Consider the following 19,211-nt stretch of genomic DNA (forward strand, 5'->3'; position numbering starts at 1 on the left):
GATGATCCAAGAAAAATCTATCATGAAGAATTTTTTTTTGTTTTTTGATGGAAATGAACCATGAAGAAATGAACCATGAGATATTAACCTTAAATAAATATCAAGGCATGTTCATACAACTTAGCACTGTATGAGAACCCATGAGGAATGACAATTACATAAACATTAAGTGCATTTATTTACTATCAGGATAACATCGGTTGAGAAGCTCAAGGAGGAGAACAGCAGCAGAGTCCTTTGCCTTCTTCACATTTGGCATAGGCTCCCCAATGCACTCATCAGTCCAGCCACGATCGGATGTATTTACACGGACTGCATAGACAAACCTTTTAGCATGGGCAGGGCCACCTTCATAAACACATCGATATTGGGGCATTGGCCACTGCCTTCTTAAGCAGATGTCATTAAGTGTTTGCCTTGTGAAGATCTGAACACCATTCTTCTTTTCTCCACTTTTCTCTGTATCCTTCTTTGATGCATTCTCCTTTTCCTTTTCCTTCAAGATCACAAGTGCATTTCTTGCAGCCAATTTTTGTGCCATCTTCTTTTGTGGGTTCTGAGCTACTCCCATCTGAACCCCATCGATGAAGACTTCGACTGTAGCTACATTGCCTGTACGTGTTGCTTTGTATTCTAAGCCCTCTGCCTGTTGCTGACAACGCTCTTGGAGTTCCCTCACTGGATGCATTGGTAGAGTTTCCGGGGTGACCATTGGATGTAGCAATGGTTGGAAGACCTTGAAAAAAGATGATAAAATAGACAAATAGAATTCAGGTTAAAAATACAGGAAATGTTTTTTAAAAAAAGAACATTGATACTTGACAAAGTCCAACCATTCATCACTCAACTTCTGCACGTACGCATGCATGCGTGCAGATGCATACACAAACACTTACATGTGCACACATATACAAACACGTAAATATTTTTTTTTAAAAAAAAGAGGAATTAAAAATTACCCTCCAGACTATTGAAGTGTCTAGTCCGTTGTCAAGAAAAATAGCACCTGCAATGGATTCAACAATGTCTCCAAGAACTTTGGGAGCCTTGCAGTCTCCAAGGCCAAATGAGTTGAAGCCTGGTTTTGACAGTTCATCTTGAACATCCTTCACAAAGTCCCGTATCTATAGAAAATTCAAACATATCCTGAGGCCAAGAACTATGGGGTGGAATATTCAAGCAATTTCATGAACTAATGCCTTTGTATGCCCGCATTACCCAAAAATATCAACAGAAAAAAAGGGAGAGAAAAATACACGAACCTGTGCCTCTAGGGCACTTGATCCATGACGAAGGTGCACATGCAACTTGTGCTTGACTGCAACACGAGCAAAGTTCTCATTATTCACAGCAGCAGCTCGCAAGTCGGTCAGGCGTCCAGGAGGCAAGTCGGTGTATGTGAAGAACAGGTGCCTTGTGATCAGATGATCCAATACAGCATCTCCAACAAATTCAAGCCGCTGATAACAAGAAACACCAGATGAAGGCCTCGAAGCATGTGTAATGGCTTCCACCAACAGGCCTCTATCTTTAAACTTGATAATTAGTGCAGCTTCTAATGCATCAAAGTCAACACTCCTCATTATGCTTTCTGGTATGTTGTGTGGCTTTGGACATGGAAGCTCTTGAGGGTCGAACTCCACCTGAATCCCAATCCATCTCATTAGGTGGTTTGCAGCATTCTTCCCACCTTCAACATAATACACCCCAATCAGCGCTTCAACAACATCTGCTAGGGTTTTGCTAGAGAGAACCCTATAGCAGCTGGAATCACCCTCAATCTCACCATCTTCCCGTATGTTCTCTTCATAATCATCATCATAGAAATCCTTTTGCGGCTCAGTCTCTGCAGCAGGACATTCCTCACCAAATATGGAGGATTCTGATTCCTTTATATCTTCATCAAAGACAGGAAGAACTCCAGGAGCAGCCCATCTGGATGGAGCAAAGCGATCGGCTTGGATATAGAACTGAAGTCGTTTATTTAGTGCATATTGGTATAGCACCATGTTACTCACCATCTGTTGCCTCATCCTGGTAAGCTGACCCTCATGCTTTTGAGGATATTTAAGGAAAAGAAATCTACTAACAACCCATTTCAGGTATGCATCACCCAACAGCTCTGCTCTTTCATAGCAGAAGGTCTCCTGACATGAAGCAGCAGTCAAGGCTTCCAAAATCTGAGAGAAGATTGAATACCATGTCAAGTAAAATGACAGTGATATAATTTGCAGGAATAGATGGCATGGGCAAAAATAGAGTACCCTGGCAGCAGGAACAGGATAATTGATCACATCCTTGAGCTGAACAGCAAGCAGCATGCTCTCCACCCTTCTCATTATTGAAGGCAACCTCTGAGCACCACGAACGAGGGTTCCAGGAAGTGGATGAAGGAGGCAGAGTTCAGGAGGCAAAAATACATAGTATGTTTTGTCTAGATTCTCTTCAGATTCACCTTCCCGTGCTACAAAAACAGAAAGTTATCATGGCCACTAATAATATCTAAAGGTGAAAGAAAAGAAACAAAACAAGTAGTATACCTTCAGAATGTTCAAATCTAGGGGAAAGGAGATTCTTGCAATATGAAACACCACGTCCACGTATAAGAGGTTGTTTCTTATGAATCAACTCAACTCCATACCTGTTAAGTGGCAAAAGAGGAGCAGAAATGGACAAAACAAATACACCCCCATTGTTGTGCATGAAGAATGAAAAGCATTTCCTTCTGCTCAAAGAAATAGCAAGCTACTGTCAACAAAAAATATGATTGAAGTGGGCAGACAAAGCCCTCATATTTCACATTAGACAGTAGCTAACTGATTCCTCAAAAGAGTAGCCTTTCACTACTTCAAGCACAACAATTCAGGTGTATTCTTAGATGTCCATTTCTGCCATGGACATGATTAGAAGGCTACGATATAAAAGTGAGAAAAATGAACCTTCGAAAAGATTGCTTTCGCAACCAAGAATGAAATGTTGAGACTTACTTTTGCCTGTAGTAATCAGCATATGAGCTGTACTCTAAAGGTCCTAGATAGCCCTCCTTCCTTGGGAATGAATTCTCTGCATTCATATCATCCTGCACAGAATCCACATAGAACCTTTTTCCTGAGTGTGCAGCAGTTACGATCTTCCCAACAAGATCCTTAATGTCAATACAAGAATCTGCCATAACCAATTTCCCTTGGCTCCAATAAACATCCTCCATGCACACCATAGTATCTCGATGAGGAACCAATCCAGAGGCTTTCACAACATCAAATTGCGCCACAGCCCCTCTGATTCCATATGTAGGGTGGGCTTTCTGACCATAAGCCATGCCATGACGTAATTTTCCAAATCCATACTCCCTTCGGTCCCCGCCGAGTGTTCGCTCATTAGTACCAAGATATACGTCTGGCCTTGCCCTCTGAAGAGGATTTTTCCACGCATCAGTACCTACTATGTTCTCAACCATATCCCAGTCAATCTCTTTGACAGGATCAGGAAACTTCTCAGCCATCACAGGGACAAAGAGATATGCTTTTGCAGGATCCCATGGAGTAGTTGAGGGATCAACATCAACATCAAGCACAATACTCATAAGTCTGACATGAAAGCTCTTCACTAAAACCAGCTGCATGAACACAACAATTAACAGTTCAATCAGAGACAAATCCCATGGTTATAACATAAGCTCTCCTGTATAGCTGAACAAATAATCAACCTGAGTTTCTGTAATCCTTATGGGTCCCTGGAAAACGAGAGATGCCTTTGTTATCATTGTTCTAGCAACAAAGAGATCCATCGTCGTCGATAAAACCTAGAAATCAATTAAAAATGTGAAAGATGTAAGATACAATTTCCAGTGTACCTACATAAGCTACAACAGTGCTTGAGCTATACCTCTGCATCCAGCTCATTGCCAAAAAGTACTGCAAAGTCTGAAACTTGTGTTAGGAATGGGTCCTTGGAAATCCCAACATTAACACATTTAACAGCATACATATACAACTGAAACGTTTCGGAGTTCTGGCAACCATCTCTCCCAGACAAAATCCATTCCCCCTGTGTTGATAAATAAGCTCAACAAGTTAAGAATATTGCTCGATAGCAAAAAGACACATATATTAATTAACAAATGAGGGTTAAAAAGATAAAATAAGGCAAGTTTGCACTACAGGAGAAATGGCCCATTATAGTACATGATATGATGATGGTGGTCTGGCCATTGCAGTAGCTAGCATCTCAACCAAAGTACAATGCAGCATGTACAACTAATATACATAGATACAATCATATATGCGAACCTAAAAGGCCAATAACCTCCTTATAGCTCACTTGAATCATATGCAGAGAGTTTTCTTAGGATAAGCAATTAGACTGTAACAATGTAAAACATTAACAGATTGGAAGTCGCGTGACAAACAAGATAATCAGAGAATAACAAAAAATGATCGATACTACACTGAGAGAATTACTAACTATGATTAGCACATCATGAAACATCACAATGGGCTTACACCAAGGATCAGCAAACTATCTTTTTATGCTGATCACAGATGAACTCATTGCTATTTTCAAGATGCACCATGGTGTATGTTACTTGCAAACGATATAGAGTTGACTGATGTGGGGAAAAAGATTAATGCTTAGGCGGATTTATGGAGGAAAAGGCAAGCCAAAAACTATATATAATATATATATATATATATGTATATGTGTGTGTGTGTATGTATGTATGTATGTATATATATAACGTGATTTTTGTAAAATAAAAATAAAGATGAGACTAGAGTCAAGACTCGTGGATTGGTGACCAAAAAGTGATATTTTATCGTCTAGGATTATCATACAAAACAATGGAGAGAGAGATGGAAACACACATTAATTACAGCTGGTTGTATGAAGTGGTAGGTGCTTAGGGTATATTATTTCATTAATCAAACCTTATATGTAGCAGGATGTTAGGAAACAAAGAGGATCAAAGAAAACAAGTTGGATGTAGTGGAAATAAGAGCAGAATGTGCGGTAAAACTAATAAGTATAGAGAGAGAGGTTAGAACGGCAAAGCAGCCATGTAAATTGCACTAATTAAGGACAAAGTGATGGTGAATTAACTATGATAGCATAGGAATGTATAATGAAGATCTAAGGAAGGTCCAATAAAATAGGCACTTTAGTCATTCTTGAAGGATGTAGGAAAAGGAGGGGAACACCTAATATAGATACTCCAGCAACTAAGGCATTTATTCAAACCAAAAGGCATCACATAGGTGGCAGTGTACACACTCAAACAGCTACCTAACCTGACAGCAAGGAAAACTGTAGGTGCCTGGACAAGATTGCTTAAGCATCCACCTAGGCAACCACCTTTGACAATCCTAGAATAGGCTTATATATTGCTAAGAAACCTCAACTCTCAAGTAAACTAATCTAAGCTGTAATCCAAATCAGTTAGAGTCGACTACATGAATCCTTTTCCGACATTGCACCTGATTTAGGGCCATACTTTCTAATACATATTGAGATATCAAGCCCTTACCACTTTATCCCAAATAATTTTTAATCTATCTCTATCCCTCTTTCCTTCTACATGTATCAAATCACTCCTTTATCCTTTATCCTATGTTGTACATATCCACACCATCTAAATCATCATTCTCTCAATTTATTCTTAATGGGTGCTACCTCCACTCTTTTATGAATGACTTCATTTCCTATTCTATCAATTTTCGTATTACCATACATCCATCTCAGCATTCTCATTCTGACTACACTCATCTAGTTCGCATATTGTTTTCTAACGGCCCAGCACTCTACACAATAAACCATAACTAGTAGTGTGGTTATCTTATAATATTTTTCCATCAACTTGATAGGTATCCTACGATCACATAATATCCCAAATGCACTTCTTCATTTCATCCAACATGCTTTAAACTCATGGATAATACCCTCTTCGATCTCCCATTCTTAGAAATAATCAATCATAAATACCGAAAATGATCACTTTTAGAAACTTTATGATCCTCAAATTTCACTCCACCATTTCTATTTCTAATTTGACTAAATCTACATTCCATATATTCCATCTTGGTCCCACTTAACGTAAAACCCTTAAATTCTAGAGCATTTCTCCATAATTCCAACTTATGATTAAGCCAACATTGGTTTCATCTACTAAGACTATATCATCAACAAATAGCATGCACCAAAAAACTTTATGATCCTCAAATTTCACTCCACCATTTCTATTTCTAATTTGACTAAATCTACATTCCATATATTCCATCTTGGTCCCACTTAACGTAAAACCCTTAAATTCTAGAGCATTTCTCCATAATTCCAACTTATGATTAAGCCAACATTGGTTTCATCTACTAAGACTATATCATCAACAAATAGCATGCACCAAAAAATATCCTAAATATGCCTAGTAAGCTAATTCATAACTTGCGCAAAAATGTAAGGACTTAGAGCAGATCCTTGATGTAAATTATTATGTTTGGAAACTCGCTAGTATTACTATCAATAGTTCTCGTACAAATAACACTCTATTCTATATCCTTAATCATGTAAAATTATCTAATAAACACTCCTTACTTTTCCAACACCTACCACAAGACTTCTATAAGGAGTCTTTACCATATGCTTTTTCTAAATCAATAAAAACCATACTAAGATCTTGCCTCTTTTCTCTATATTTCTCCATAAACCTCCCAAGGAGAAAAATAGCTTTCATAGTCGACCTTTCTGGCATAAAACCAAATTGATTCCTAGTATTTTTGTGTCACACCTAAATATGTGCTCAATCACCCTCTCACAAAATTTCATAGTACCGCTCATGAATTTGATAGCATGATAATTAGAACAATTTCGAATATCAGCTTTATTCTTATAAATTGATACTATAATAATCTTCCTTCATTTATTAGACATCTTCTTGATCCCTAAAATCTTATTACACAAATTAGTCAACCAAGTTATTCCCACATCATTTGAGCACCTTCAAACCTCAATAAGGATTCCGTTGGGTCTCACTGTTTTCCCTTTTTCATCATTTTCATAGCCACCTTTTACCTCAAATACTCTAATTCTACTTGTATACTTAACATTTTCATCCTCAAAGGGACTAGTAAGGCATCATAAATCTTCTACAAAACTTCCGTTGAATAGCTTATCAAAATAACATCTCCATCTTTCGTTGATCTCGTCCTCCTCAGCCAAAAAACTTTAAGTGGTTTTCTCCATTCCTCATTAAAAGTACATTTATCCAACATAAAAGGTTGATATTATCAAATCTAAGAGAAGATGGTTGCGATAAATGCTTTCAACAAATAATGTTAATTACTTCAATAAATCCTCTACTTCAAATTTGATAGCTTCTGATGGGACAAAGTATTAATTTCTTCACCAATTTATGATTAAATGATATCTATATTAGTTATTTTTCTGACGCAAGTTGATTTACATAAGCAAACGAAACACATGTCCATTCTCCAACCTATCAGTAAAATAAACTCCTGCAAACTTTATTGTAATTTCTAAAATAGAACAATTGTAATACAACATGTCCATGGAACAAAGTTCCTTGTTGGAACAATGGGTGAGAATGGGTTACCATTCTATCCAACATTGACCTAATTTTTAATTGTTCTTAATATTGACCTTAAAATGCTTGTGTTTGTAGACCTTCCACCCAATTAACCTGAGATACCTTGCTTCTTCATGCACCTCTAAGTCAGGACTAACCCATCCTAATTAGACCTTAAAGGTGCATGCCTCAATGCCAAAAGGCACCAATCAGAAAAATGCCCCTTGTTGTCAAACATTAACCCTTTCCATACGATTTGCTTTTGAAAAAAAAAAAAAAAGAACTTGTACCACATCCTTACAACAAAAATATTGGCCATATATGACCTTATAGAAAATGCCATGGAAACATATTTTTCTGCTCAATATTTGGCAATATCTGTCTGCAATGGTACTTAATCAAATTAATTTCTACCAACAAATATTTCTTTGTATAAATCTATTAGTCTGATAAACAAGTAATCCACCTAAAATAATGCTTTAGATGATACTTCGTTGCTAATATCTGCCAGACCCACAACAGTTACAGTGAAAAAGCATTACAAATTGGAAAAGAAACTCACCCTGAGAATGTCTGATACACCTTCAGGATAGAACTCTCTATGTCGTGCTGTTCCAGGAAGAGGATCCCCCTCGTCATTCTGTTCAACTTTTTCACCTTCATCCCCGCTTCCCTTGTCTGGCAAAAGCATGTCAGTGAAGGCCCCCATCTCATGTAATTTCTTACACGCAGCCAAACAAACAGCCTGCACAATAGAAGATGATGACAGTTCATATCTGTATATAAATATTACCTATATATGTTACAACTGTAAAAAGGGAAAAGGAGATTCAACGAATGCTTGACGCCGGTATCATATTCAGAGTTAGCACGAGCTATTTGGTGTCCCCAATAGCTCTTAATAAGAAAAAAATGAAAATGAAAAAAAGAAATTTCGCCTTCCTCTTCCAGCACAATCATATATTAAATAAATTACACCAAGCAATACCTGTTGTGCAAGGCGCATTGAACTGCATATGGGACCTTCAAGCTTTTCAAATGGAGCATTGCAAGGAAGCTGAAGCTTGCAGGAATACTCAGTCGAGCCACCTGGCCTCTCATGTCGTTCCATGATAAACTCCGGACGAAGTATTGAATATCTAATTGAAGAAAATAGAAGAGGTTTGGTAATTAAAAAAGCTATAACTCCGCATATATTGAAGAAAATCTAAATCAGTGGATCCTACAGAAACAATTAGAACCTGTCGCTTGGTAGTTGGGAACAGTAAAAATGGATGAGTCCAACAGCAGAATTTAAGCTGACAACAGCACCAGTTGATTCCACCTGGTACATGGAACCCAGTGATGTATCAACTGTAGCTAGCCTTGGAGTACCCTTAAGATGACTAAGATCAGTTCGTTCTATAGCTTCTTTTCTCAACGTTTCTTCACTATTGCGAGCATTCCTCAAAAATGTTTCATGTGACACATTCCCCCTGGCATAAGTTAATAAAGGTTCAGAAAATCTGAACTAACCAAATCTTAAGGTGCATACAAGAAAAAGTCACTGCCTATCTTTGATTTAATACATGTTATGCACCTCTCAAGCATCAATATGTAGTCAGATCCAGGCTTCCTTGCACGACCTCTAGACTGGATATAGGCTAAAACAGTTTTTGCAAGGTCAAAGCGAATGACAACATTGCACTGTCGAATATCAAGTCCTTCCTCAGCAACACTTGTAGCTACTAATAAAGTGACCTGCAAATCACATACACAACCTTATCCAACTCATATACGGTTTTAAGAAAGAATGCTATGCATCAACTAAATTTCAGGTGTATTGCAACCACCTCACCCTCCTGTACCAGCTTTTGTGACCCAATAAACAAATACCTCTATGTCATAGAATTAAGATAGAATACTGGAAGACAAACATACTCGGCCATCACGAAATTTTGCAATTGTGTCCTGCATTTGGCATGAACGCATTTCCTGGTTATTGTTGTGTCCAATCAAGCTCGCACACTTGATAAAACCGAGAGATGGAAGCTCCGTGAAGACCTGTATATGTACAGTAAATTATATCAAAAAACTCAGGCAACATCTCAGTTTTCTATCTCTCTTTTTGTAAAGATTATACAAATACATGGAAAATAAATATTTAACCTTGGGAAGAACCAATGCAGCAACAACTCGCTCCACAAAAATGATTGCACGGAAATCCTCTGTGTGTTGGTACTTCAGAAGTATTTTAATCAATGCCTGCACTTTAGGAGTAACTTTCCCATCTGCGACAGCAGCTCCTATTATAACATCTACATGCTCACCACCAGAGACAGCTGTGCAACGTGTAGTATATTGTGATGCAAAGAAAGTCAGATTTTTAATCATTGTAAATTATAAGTATTTCAAATGAAAGAAAATTAAACCTGTCCCAAATCTGACAGAAGAATATGAAATAAAAGTTAACAAGTAATATTATTTAAGCAAAATATAACAATGGAACTTACAAACAAGCAAATCTGATTTACTGAATTTTCATACCAAACCTAACTAAAAGGAGCTCCGGAAAAGATAAAAAGAACAAAGAAAAAACATAAATGTGTCCAAGACCCAAAACTATGTCAGTAGCTATAATACAGATTCTTTTTCCCCCACTTTGTGTTTCAACTGGATGTTGGCAATTATAATCTGTTATGCGTCACAAAGCATAGAGAACCTAGTATAAAATGTGAGCATCAGCAAGGAGTAAAAGTATGCAGAACATTATTACATGTTTACAAGGAGATCCTCCATGACCCTCTTAAAACTACAAGTGGATGGTAGTGATAAACCAAGTGCTCATCAAAAAACTGATAGACCAACTATGATGTGCATAATCAATCCACACTGTTCATCATAAAATATGGTAGATCAGTTATCCTCTAGTGATTTGGAATAAAACACGTAAACTGGAGCAGATTGGTGCAAACAAGGGAATGTGAACAATGTAAACCGACCATCACCAACTCATATTCTACAGAACTGCTTTACAAATCTACGAGATGGTGAGAAAAGATGTTACAAAGGATCAAATGACTGTAACCAACAAGCTTGGCAGTAATGCGTAGTTCAAAGAAAAAGGCAACTCAAAATCAGATATAGGCTCTGCAGAATAAAACATATAAGATCAGATCAGATTCTAGCATCTACTGAACAGGCAAAGAATATTGTAAATGCAAAGTAAATCCAACAGCTTGGTCCACTTCTGCCAACAATTACACAGGTTGGTCCGATGGATGGTGGAATCATAAAAAGCTCTCCAGTGAGGTTCTGCAGATTAGGACAGGCAGTCAATTTATCAATAATGATCGGTGGTGCTGAATTGCATGCAGAAGTTTTGGATTTGATAGTAGACTCAAGGTGAAGTTTGAACACAGGATCTGATACCATAAAATTTTAGAGCTAATGTTGGAGTTAACATGATATTTGTCTGATGGAAGCAACAACTATATTATACACTTTCAATTAAAATAGAGCACATCCTCGAAACAGACACATATGATGCATGGCAATACCATGGCTGTATAAGCAGTAAACTAAAGGTCTGTCTATAATAATTTTTCTGCAACCAGTCACAAGATCAAGAGCCACAATTAAAATTTATTTTTTTTTATAACTGAATAGAAGGAATAGGCAGAGTTAAACAAAAGGAATTAGGTAAACTGTATGCCTTCCTTAAACTTTTAAAAGATGAGCATGTGGCAGCACTGACCATGACTGTTTGGCAACTCTCCCTCCTCAATCTCATCTATGCTTTGAGCATCATTATTATGTACATCTACACTTTTTGCATCGCTGTTGGTGGCAGCTCCCTCATTTAACTGGCATTGCAATAAAGCAACAACCTTCTTAAGATATGATTCTTGAAACTTGATATCAAGCTGGTAGTTCGCCCTTTCATCATTCTGCAAGGCTGTCAAAAAGGAATATGCAACCTGGGACAAGGAAACCCAACTGCTAAACATGATTGCATGAAAATTATGTGCAAGCACAAGTAGTAGGTTATTTTACAAATAAAATACCTTATATGCGCACCATTGTCCCAGTTCACCTAAAGCATAATTTATAGCCCTCAACTTCTGAATTAAATTGGCAGCACCATCACTCTCTGTTCTTTCCGAAACACCATAAACCAGGCGCAATTCTTCTTTTGATCCAGCATCTCTGGCTCCCATAAATTGCCACTTGCTTCTCCGAGAACTGGAATGTGCAGCTTCTTCAACTGCTACTTCCATTTGTTTTATTTGCTCATGAAGGGACCACAAGGTAGCTGCTTTATCATACTGCACAACTATTTCCAAGGGCATTGGGACATGCTTCTCCAGCTCCCTTCGATCTTTTACCGTACAGACGATGGAATCTAATTTGCTTTCAAGATTCCGAATCTTGATAGCACAGTCCTCCTGACTAGAAACACCTGCATGGAAAAAATAATGACATTTTAAAAAGGTCAGGTGTAATGAGATATAGAGACACAATGACAGATGGGACAAAATGTTTGACAATGAAGAAGATAAACAGAGAAAATTGAAATATAAAAACCAAACCAGAAAAGATCGTACCCTTTAAGTTGACAGGAGAAGCTGTCATACCAAAGACAGCTGGCCTTTTATCCTTCGGAGTAGTATGATAGAATTCTGACATGACTAAAGAATATGGGTGTTTCTTTACAGCATGATGGCACTCATCCAAAATTAGAAGATGAATAGCTTCCATCTTAATTATGCTGTGCCTGAGAATGTTCAACAAAATTTGAGCTGTCATAACCAGCACCTGCAATGGAAGTACTCAATTTTAATATAACATGAAGATTCTGGTGCTAACAGGAAGGTCTATTTGACATCCAAATTTTAACTTGATATCATTTAATTATTTTTATGGCACTTAAATGAAGATGTAAAAACAAAGTCACTTGCTTCATTATGGTCTGAAATTTACATTAAGTATTGATTATGAACAGTTTCAATGAAAGGTATTCAAATATTGCACTTGCAAACTCAACAAAGGAATGGCAGGAAAAACTATGGAAGCAATAGTAGTTTTTACAAACTATAACCAAAGAAACAATGGAAGGAAATGAAATCTCATATCTGCAATAAAATAATGTATTTGCTAGTCAACAAAGAATATTCAAGATATATACAGTTCATGCAATTGTCATTTTGAATATTTCATATCTTTTCGTTTCTCGGATTACAAACATGTATCAACAGGTGAAAGTGTGCTTACATATAAACAATTGACATCGGCCTACATGAAATTGTTGTGTAGTCCCATATAAGCCTCACATTTAAATGATAGGCACATTCAGCTGCATTATGCATTAAATGGTTACCAAAACTGTTCACATCTAAATATAAAACTGTTCACAATCTCTATCATTACATGTGGACAATCACTAATGGCTGATCTAAATATAAAATCTCACAAACCTTTTCCAACCCAGAGGTGTACATAGTACGATAGCTGCTCTCCGATGTGTCTATATCGAAGGACTCGTTTGGTTCGCAGGAATAATTTTACCTCATTAAAATATTTTTCTTGGAAAGTTGATGCCTGAGCATATGATATCTACAAAAGTGGCTTTTGCACGTTCGGTTGACCATGAGAAAACGACATAAGAAACACACTTTGCAGAGTAACTTATATTTAGTTGAGCATTTATTTTCCTAAGAAAGTTGTATAAAATACCTGCTATGCCTCAATAAAATTGTGTAAAATACCTATCAAACATCATATGCATAATTTTTAATAGCTATTTTTAAATATTTTTAAATCTAAAAATATTTTTCAAATATTTAAAAAAAGTATTAAAAATATTTATTGGGATGAGTTTTTAGAGTTCTGATATTTTTAATAGTTAGATAACTTCTTTATATTGTGGTAATTTTTAATCGTATATTTTTAATAGTTTAAGATTAACTATTAAAAATAGCTATTAAGAAGATCATGATGGCTTAAGGAAATTTTTGGTAAACAAAATACCACAATTCTCAGCCCATGGGAAGTGGCTTTCTGGTATCCTACATGCAATTTTTTTTCATGAAATATAGAAAACTTATTTTTATGGAAAAACTACTTTTTCATCTCTCTCCTTTGAAACCTCCAACCAAACATGAGGTATTTTTTCACTTTTCCGTTGACCACACTTTTCCTCCTCTTCCCGTGAACCAAACGAGTCCAAAGTATAATTGATAGCAATCTGAAATAATATGACTTTCTATCATGAAGAATACATTAGCTCAAAGTACCCCCTTGCCCCCCCCCCCCCCAAACTCAATCCTATTTTGTTTGCCAAAAACTTGAGAAACACCAAAGGAGAACAATTAAGAGGCACGAGTTAACATGAATACAAGATCTTTTGTGTCTATCACTTAGAAGGATCCCACTTGAACAATCTCAAGTAAAAGCAGTTACCTTATGGTTGGCCAGCTATTAAGAGATTATTAGAATCCTCAGCACAAAACCCAGTTGGTTTTCTTTGAATTTCTGGACACAAGGCACTTTATACCATTACAACATATATTGTGATATAACATGCCTAATGACTAATATATTCACAATTCTTTTTTCCAAAGTTTTTAGGTGCTTCATTTTTTTTTTAAATAAAAGCTTTAATTGACTTGGAAATCCATCTATATTAAGAAGACTCCATCAAAGAGCACTTGTGCAAGTTCATTGCCTTGAATGTCAGCCAATTTGGAGACAAACCATTCTAAATTAGTGCTACCATTATTTCAAAGATCTGTGCAGTATGTGACCCTATACCATTTTTTCATGTTTAGACTTTGCAAGAATTTGACCATGAGAAGGTATGAATCCAAATCTTGGAAGAAATTGCTGATTTAGTTGTATTAATTTTTGAGTATCATTGGATGCAATTTTAGTGAAAACAGATATGAACACAAAGTGCAATTAATATTGATGAACAAGAAGTGATCGGCTTTCTTAGCTTGGCTCTATTACATGAAATAATGGATAGATAGATGAAGATAGTAAACAGAGTAACACTAGTTAGGAGGCTGGCCAAAACTGGGAGACCAGCCCACCCTAGAGAACAAGTTATTCTTCTCCCATCAAACAAGAGAAGGAGGGAGAAATGAGAGAGCAAAGAAAAGGAGAAGAGATCAAGAATGCCTTCCAATTATTCTTGAGAGATAGAAACAGTCTCCCATCAATTTGGATCTTTGAGAAGTTTTCAGCTTCATCCTTTTATTATTTATTCTCTCATGAGTATTCCATACATCACCTATGCATGAATTTGTGCTGATTGGTGGTATGCTACCCACTACTTCACTCTTCAGCTCACGATAGCCATCAGCAAGCACATGACACAACAGGAGGATCTAGAAAAGTGCATTTCCTCTATTTACCAAGTGTTGAAATCATATGCTACCATGAGATGATCAGACCAAGAATTTAAGCTTCTACACTGTACCCATATGGGTCAGGCGCTAGCACAATACTAAGCCTCTGAGGTACCATCTCAAGAACTGGCTGGCACCAGCATGAAGAAATAGGCAACAGTGCCACGAGATATACAGCGTATATTAGGCCAAAAAAAAACCCTTTTTTAATTATTTTACAAAGACAACTCTTTGAATGATAAATTGAAACGGAAAAAAAAAAAAATCAACCAATAACTCCTTGACTAACAAATCAAATATCATACGTTGCCGCGCAGAAAGTTATGTTGAGGTCAAAAGTTCCCCACAGAAAGGATCACTCGCACTCCAAAATATTAAGTAATGGAAAGAGCAGTATGACAAACAGAAGTACATTGTATTCCCTATTCCATAGTTTATCAAATTGTTCTATTGAGAAACTTCACGGTAACATCTGGAAACTGCCCAAAGCTCAGATATTAGTAAGCAGTTAAACAGATTTCATGCAGAATAACAAAATTTCATTTAAGAGACAGCAATTACTTTTTTAACAGAACAACATTGTACACAAAGAAGATAGCCTTGCCTGTTTGGATTCAAATTCACGCTGCCACCTCCGGGCATCCCAGAAATCTTGGCCCATCTCACCACAATAATGCCCAACTCTATACCCGGTCCTCTCTCGAATAACTTCTGCTTGCTGTAATGAAGATCTCAATTAACATCAGCATCATCTCAGAAACTAAAGCTCAAAATCCTTTATGGCATTCTCATTACTTTCAAAAGAAATGAAAAATATGTAGCCTTTCATCACCTGGTAAACAAGGGGAACCTTTGGCACCAAGAAAATTGCCAGCATTCTTTTGTTCTCTTTGAGCATTTCGGTGTAGACGCTCTTGATGAGGAGTACTGCGATCAGTGTCTTCCCAGCCCCGGTTTCCAAAAAAGCTATCGTGTTCTTCTTTTTGGCTTGCTCCAGGACATCAAGCTGGTACTGCCTTGCCAGCTCCTCCGCGGGCTTCTCCTTGTTCTCTTCCTGTCTCTTCTCAGGGCTCCGCCTCGCCTCCTCCAATCCATCCTGCTTGGCCTTCTTCGCCTCTCGGTTCAGCTCCGCCTCCCATGGCCCCACCCGGAACACCACCTTCCCCGATTTATCCCTCTCCCAATACCCTCTGCTGTCCCTCTCCCTCCAATCCCTATCTCTGCTATCCCTCCTTTCCGAGCCGTCCCGCTCCCTCTTCCTACTCCAGTCCCCCTCTCTCCTCCTCCGATCACCATCCTCCCAATCACGAGGCCGCCGCCGACACACGGGATCCCTGTACCGTCCCCTCTCCATCATCCGATCGCCGAAACGGGCTCTCTTGCCGTACCTCCAATCGCCATTCAGCACACCACCATCTCTCTTCGGCGCCCCGCCATCCACACCCTTCTTCTCCTCCCCCACTCCAACTCGCTCCTCACTCCTACTGCTCTTGGACCCGTTCTCCACCGGCGCCGGCAGTCCCCCGCCGCCTTCGGGGGCGGCGGCGGCAACTGAGTCCTCCTTCTGGCCCGCTTTCGTCTCGGCAGGCAACGGAGCACTCGGATCGCCATTAACGCTCTCGAGAATCCGATCTATCTCTCCAAGGAAACCATCCTCGCCCCCCATCTGATCGAAGGATGGCAGCATCGAAGGGTCGAAGTCGGAGAAGACGATGCCGGCGAGGCTGTCGTCCTCGCAGGCATCGAACCAGTAGGATGCCGGATCGCCGCCGCCGTTGGCCGGGGCGTTCCCAGCGCCCGCCGGCCCGGGCAATGTGGGCTCGCCCCCCATCTTCACTCCCTCAGCACCGCCACCACCACCAATAGCACTAGAATTTTATGATCCAACCACTTCAAGACAAGAGAGAAGGGGAGAGAGAGAGGCGGTGATATACCGTACAAATCACGCAAAACAGAGCGGAGGATGCTTTTGTTCTGTTGAGAGATTCGGCGGTGTATCAGCGCGACTCTCTCTCTTTCCCTTTCTCTTCTTTTATATTCCTTTGTTCTCTCTGACCCTTCGGAGTTCGGACAGGACGCGGCCCCGTCGGAAGGGGCGTCCTACTACGTGGTGCGAGAGACGACGACGAAGAGAAGGGAAAGAGGAGACGGCGTATAGATTCTTTCAACAGTGGGGGCCGAAAGGAGTACGGGATGGCCGCAAGCCGGTTAGGTTTACGCCTTTAGGGCGGTTTTACTTCGCACGTATGCACGTGGGAGAAGCAGCAGTTCAACTGCTTCGTGGGAGGTGGGCCGCTCGCCCAGCTTAGTTCCACGGTCAGTGGTTCTGATCACGCTACGTGGGTCTTTCAGGTGCATCTGATCCTGGATCGTACAAGTTGGGAAACTGATACTATATTCCTGTAACGAGAAGTGGATTGAATTGATATGCTTATTTTTTCCTTTTTTTTATTTTTTTGGATGTCAATGTTATTCTCCTAGATTATTTTCTTATTCATATTTTAATAGGGGACGGATGTATGAGAAATATGCTCCGGGATTACATTATCTATCTATTTTATCAGATGTATCACAAAAGATAGGCCTTTTAATATTTGCCTCATGGGGCATCTTAAGTAAGGCCAGAGCTCCATTGCTTTTCTGACTATGGTGATTGATGATATTAAATGCAAAGATATTTATTGCTGTTTGGAAGCTGACTGGCGCTCGTGCAAAGGAAATTCCCCTGCTACCCTCTCAGAAAACGGTTTAAAATAGCGCTGTTATAAGAGTATCAAAGGTGAGCCGTTGTATATTTTAGTAATGAGCATTCAAATAACAAATTAGCATCTGACTATTATTTTGTGATACATAGAAATGTTTGCTCTTGTTTAAAATTTAATTCTTGCTTTGGTATTTTAATTTTAGAGTAATGCCAGGGAGCCAGTTATATGCACATCAAGATCTCATTTTATATGTGTTGTGGAAGAATTGGCATCCAATCTAAAATTAGTGCCAATCTTGGAGAGTGGTCAGTTATTTACTTGCCCATCGAATATTATTAGGTATAAATAAAATTTTGTAGATACATAAGACTAGTGCCTCAAGGAATTTGCTTTAATTTTATAATGAGTCATCCATTTAGTGGGTTTCAGTGGTTATGTTAACTAAAGTTTCAATGAAAATATGAGATTAAATATTTAGACTTGCGCATTTTAGCTTGTAATGATTGGTAATCATAAATCATCATTAAATCCTAATTCACCGATAACTATGGGCTATAATCAATGGAGATCTTATCATATTCAAGTCGGATCAAACTCATATATCGAGATGTCATAAATCTGAAATTAATATAACTTGACACCCCCGCCCCCACCGCACCAAAAAAAAAAAAGGGCAAAGATTCTTGGCCCAAATTTATCTACAACTGATCCACTTGCTCGTTTGATTGACTCATATCCATTTAGCTTCGAGCTTTTTATTGTATGGATAAACTAATTTTTACAATAATCTATATTGCAATTTAAAACTAAATACATTGGATAATAATATAATAAATAAAACAACATAATAATAAAAACAAAATATTCTTAAGAAAATATTACATGCTAACATCTGGTTACTAGACAAAGAGGTATAACTGCCGAGATAACTAGACAACCCTATTCATTACTTATTATTTAAACTATTTAAGAAATAATATGTAACACCTTATGGCCTGATGGGTTCAGGAGTCTTCACCCAAACCCAACCTAATATGTTATGGTGTCGAGATTAGCTGACCTATAATATCTAAACTTGGCGTGTTCAAGTTGGGTAAACAGATTCATTCAGGTTAAGATTGCCACCCCACACCAACAATTGTATTAGAAATAGATTGTATGTGACTTGAGTAGCATGATTGGATGCTAATAACCCCTTCAAACCCCACATGCCGACTTCAACATTATAACCATCTCGTTTTCAAATGAGTGCAATACATGAGGAGTAAGTATCATAACAATGCTATCTATATGGTATCTGGCTAAATCTCACCAAAACACCTTATTTAAAAATAGGAAAAGGAGAGTGCAAAATAGCATAACCTCATTAATATCAATAATAAACATGAGATGTTTAATCATATAGAAAATATAGCAAGTTCAAATGGGAGGGGGTGGTCACACATAAATAAGGTCATAAATGTGAAATTAGCGACTAGCATGACTAAATAAAACCAGCTATATTTTTTTATATATTTTCCATTATAGATCAGTAACAAC

The 19,211-nt window shown here is 38.1% G+C and overlaps 1 protein-coding gene across 2 annotated transcripts; it reads right to left on the reverse strand.

The window, feature by feature from the left end:
* Positions 1–61: 61 nt before the first annotated feature.
* Positions 62–17,168, reverse strand: DCL1 (dicer-like 1). Of its 2 annotated transcripts, none has more exons than XM_008785322.6 (19): positions 15,800–17,168; positions 15,572–15,685; positions 12,163–12,373; positions 11,623–12,017; positions 11,313–11,535; positions 9,725–9,897; positions 9,497–9,619; positions 9,156–9,316; positions 8,818–9,051; positions 8,565–8,715; positions 8,139–8,321; positions 3,886–4,047; positions 3,707–3,802; positions 2,988–3,616; positions 2,541–2,641; positions 2,265–2,464; positions 1,263–2,180; positions 960–1,124; positions 62–736 (listed from the first exon to the last, which is right to left on the reverse strand). In XM_008785322.6, the coding sequence occupies exons 1-19, from the start codon at positions 16,796–16,798 to the stop codon at positions 176–178; spliced, it is 5,799 nt and encodes a 1,932-aa protein (XP_008783544.4). In that variant the 5' UTR covers positions 16,799–17,168; the 3' UTR covers positions 62–175. The 2 variants fall into 2 exon arrangements, with proteins under 2 accessions (XP_008783544.4, XP_088579739.1); XM_088723613.2 differs by having other exon boundaries at positions 12,163–12,332; positions 15,800–17,123.
* Positions 17,169–19,211: the final 2,043 nt, after the last annotated feature.

Source organism: Phoenix dactylifera, chromosome 6 (genome assembly GCF_051530095.1).
Source record: "Phoenix dactylifera cultivar Ajwa chromosome 6, Ajwa_hap1_PhDact_Kaust_v1.1, whole genome shotgun sequence".
Lineage (NCBI taxonomy): Eukaryota > Viridiplantae > Streptophyta > Magnoliopsida > Arecales > Arecaceae > Phoenix > Phoenix dactylifera.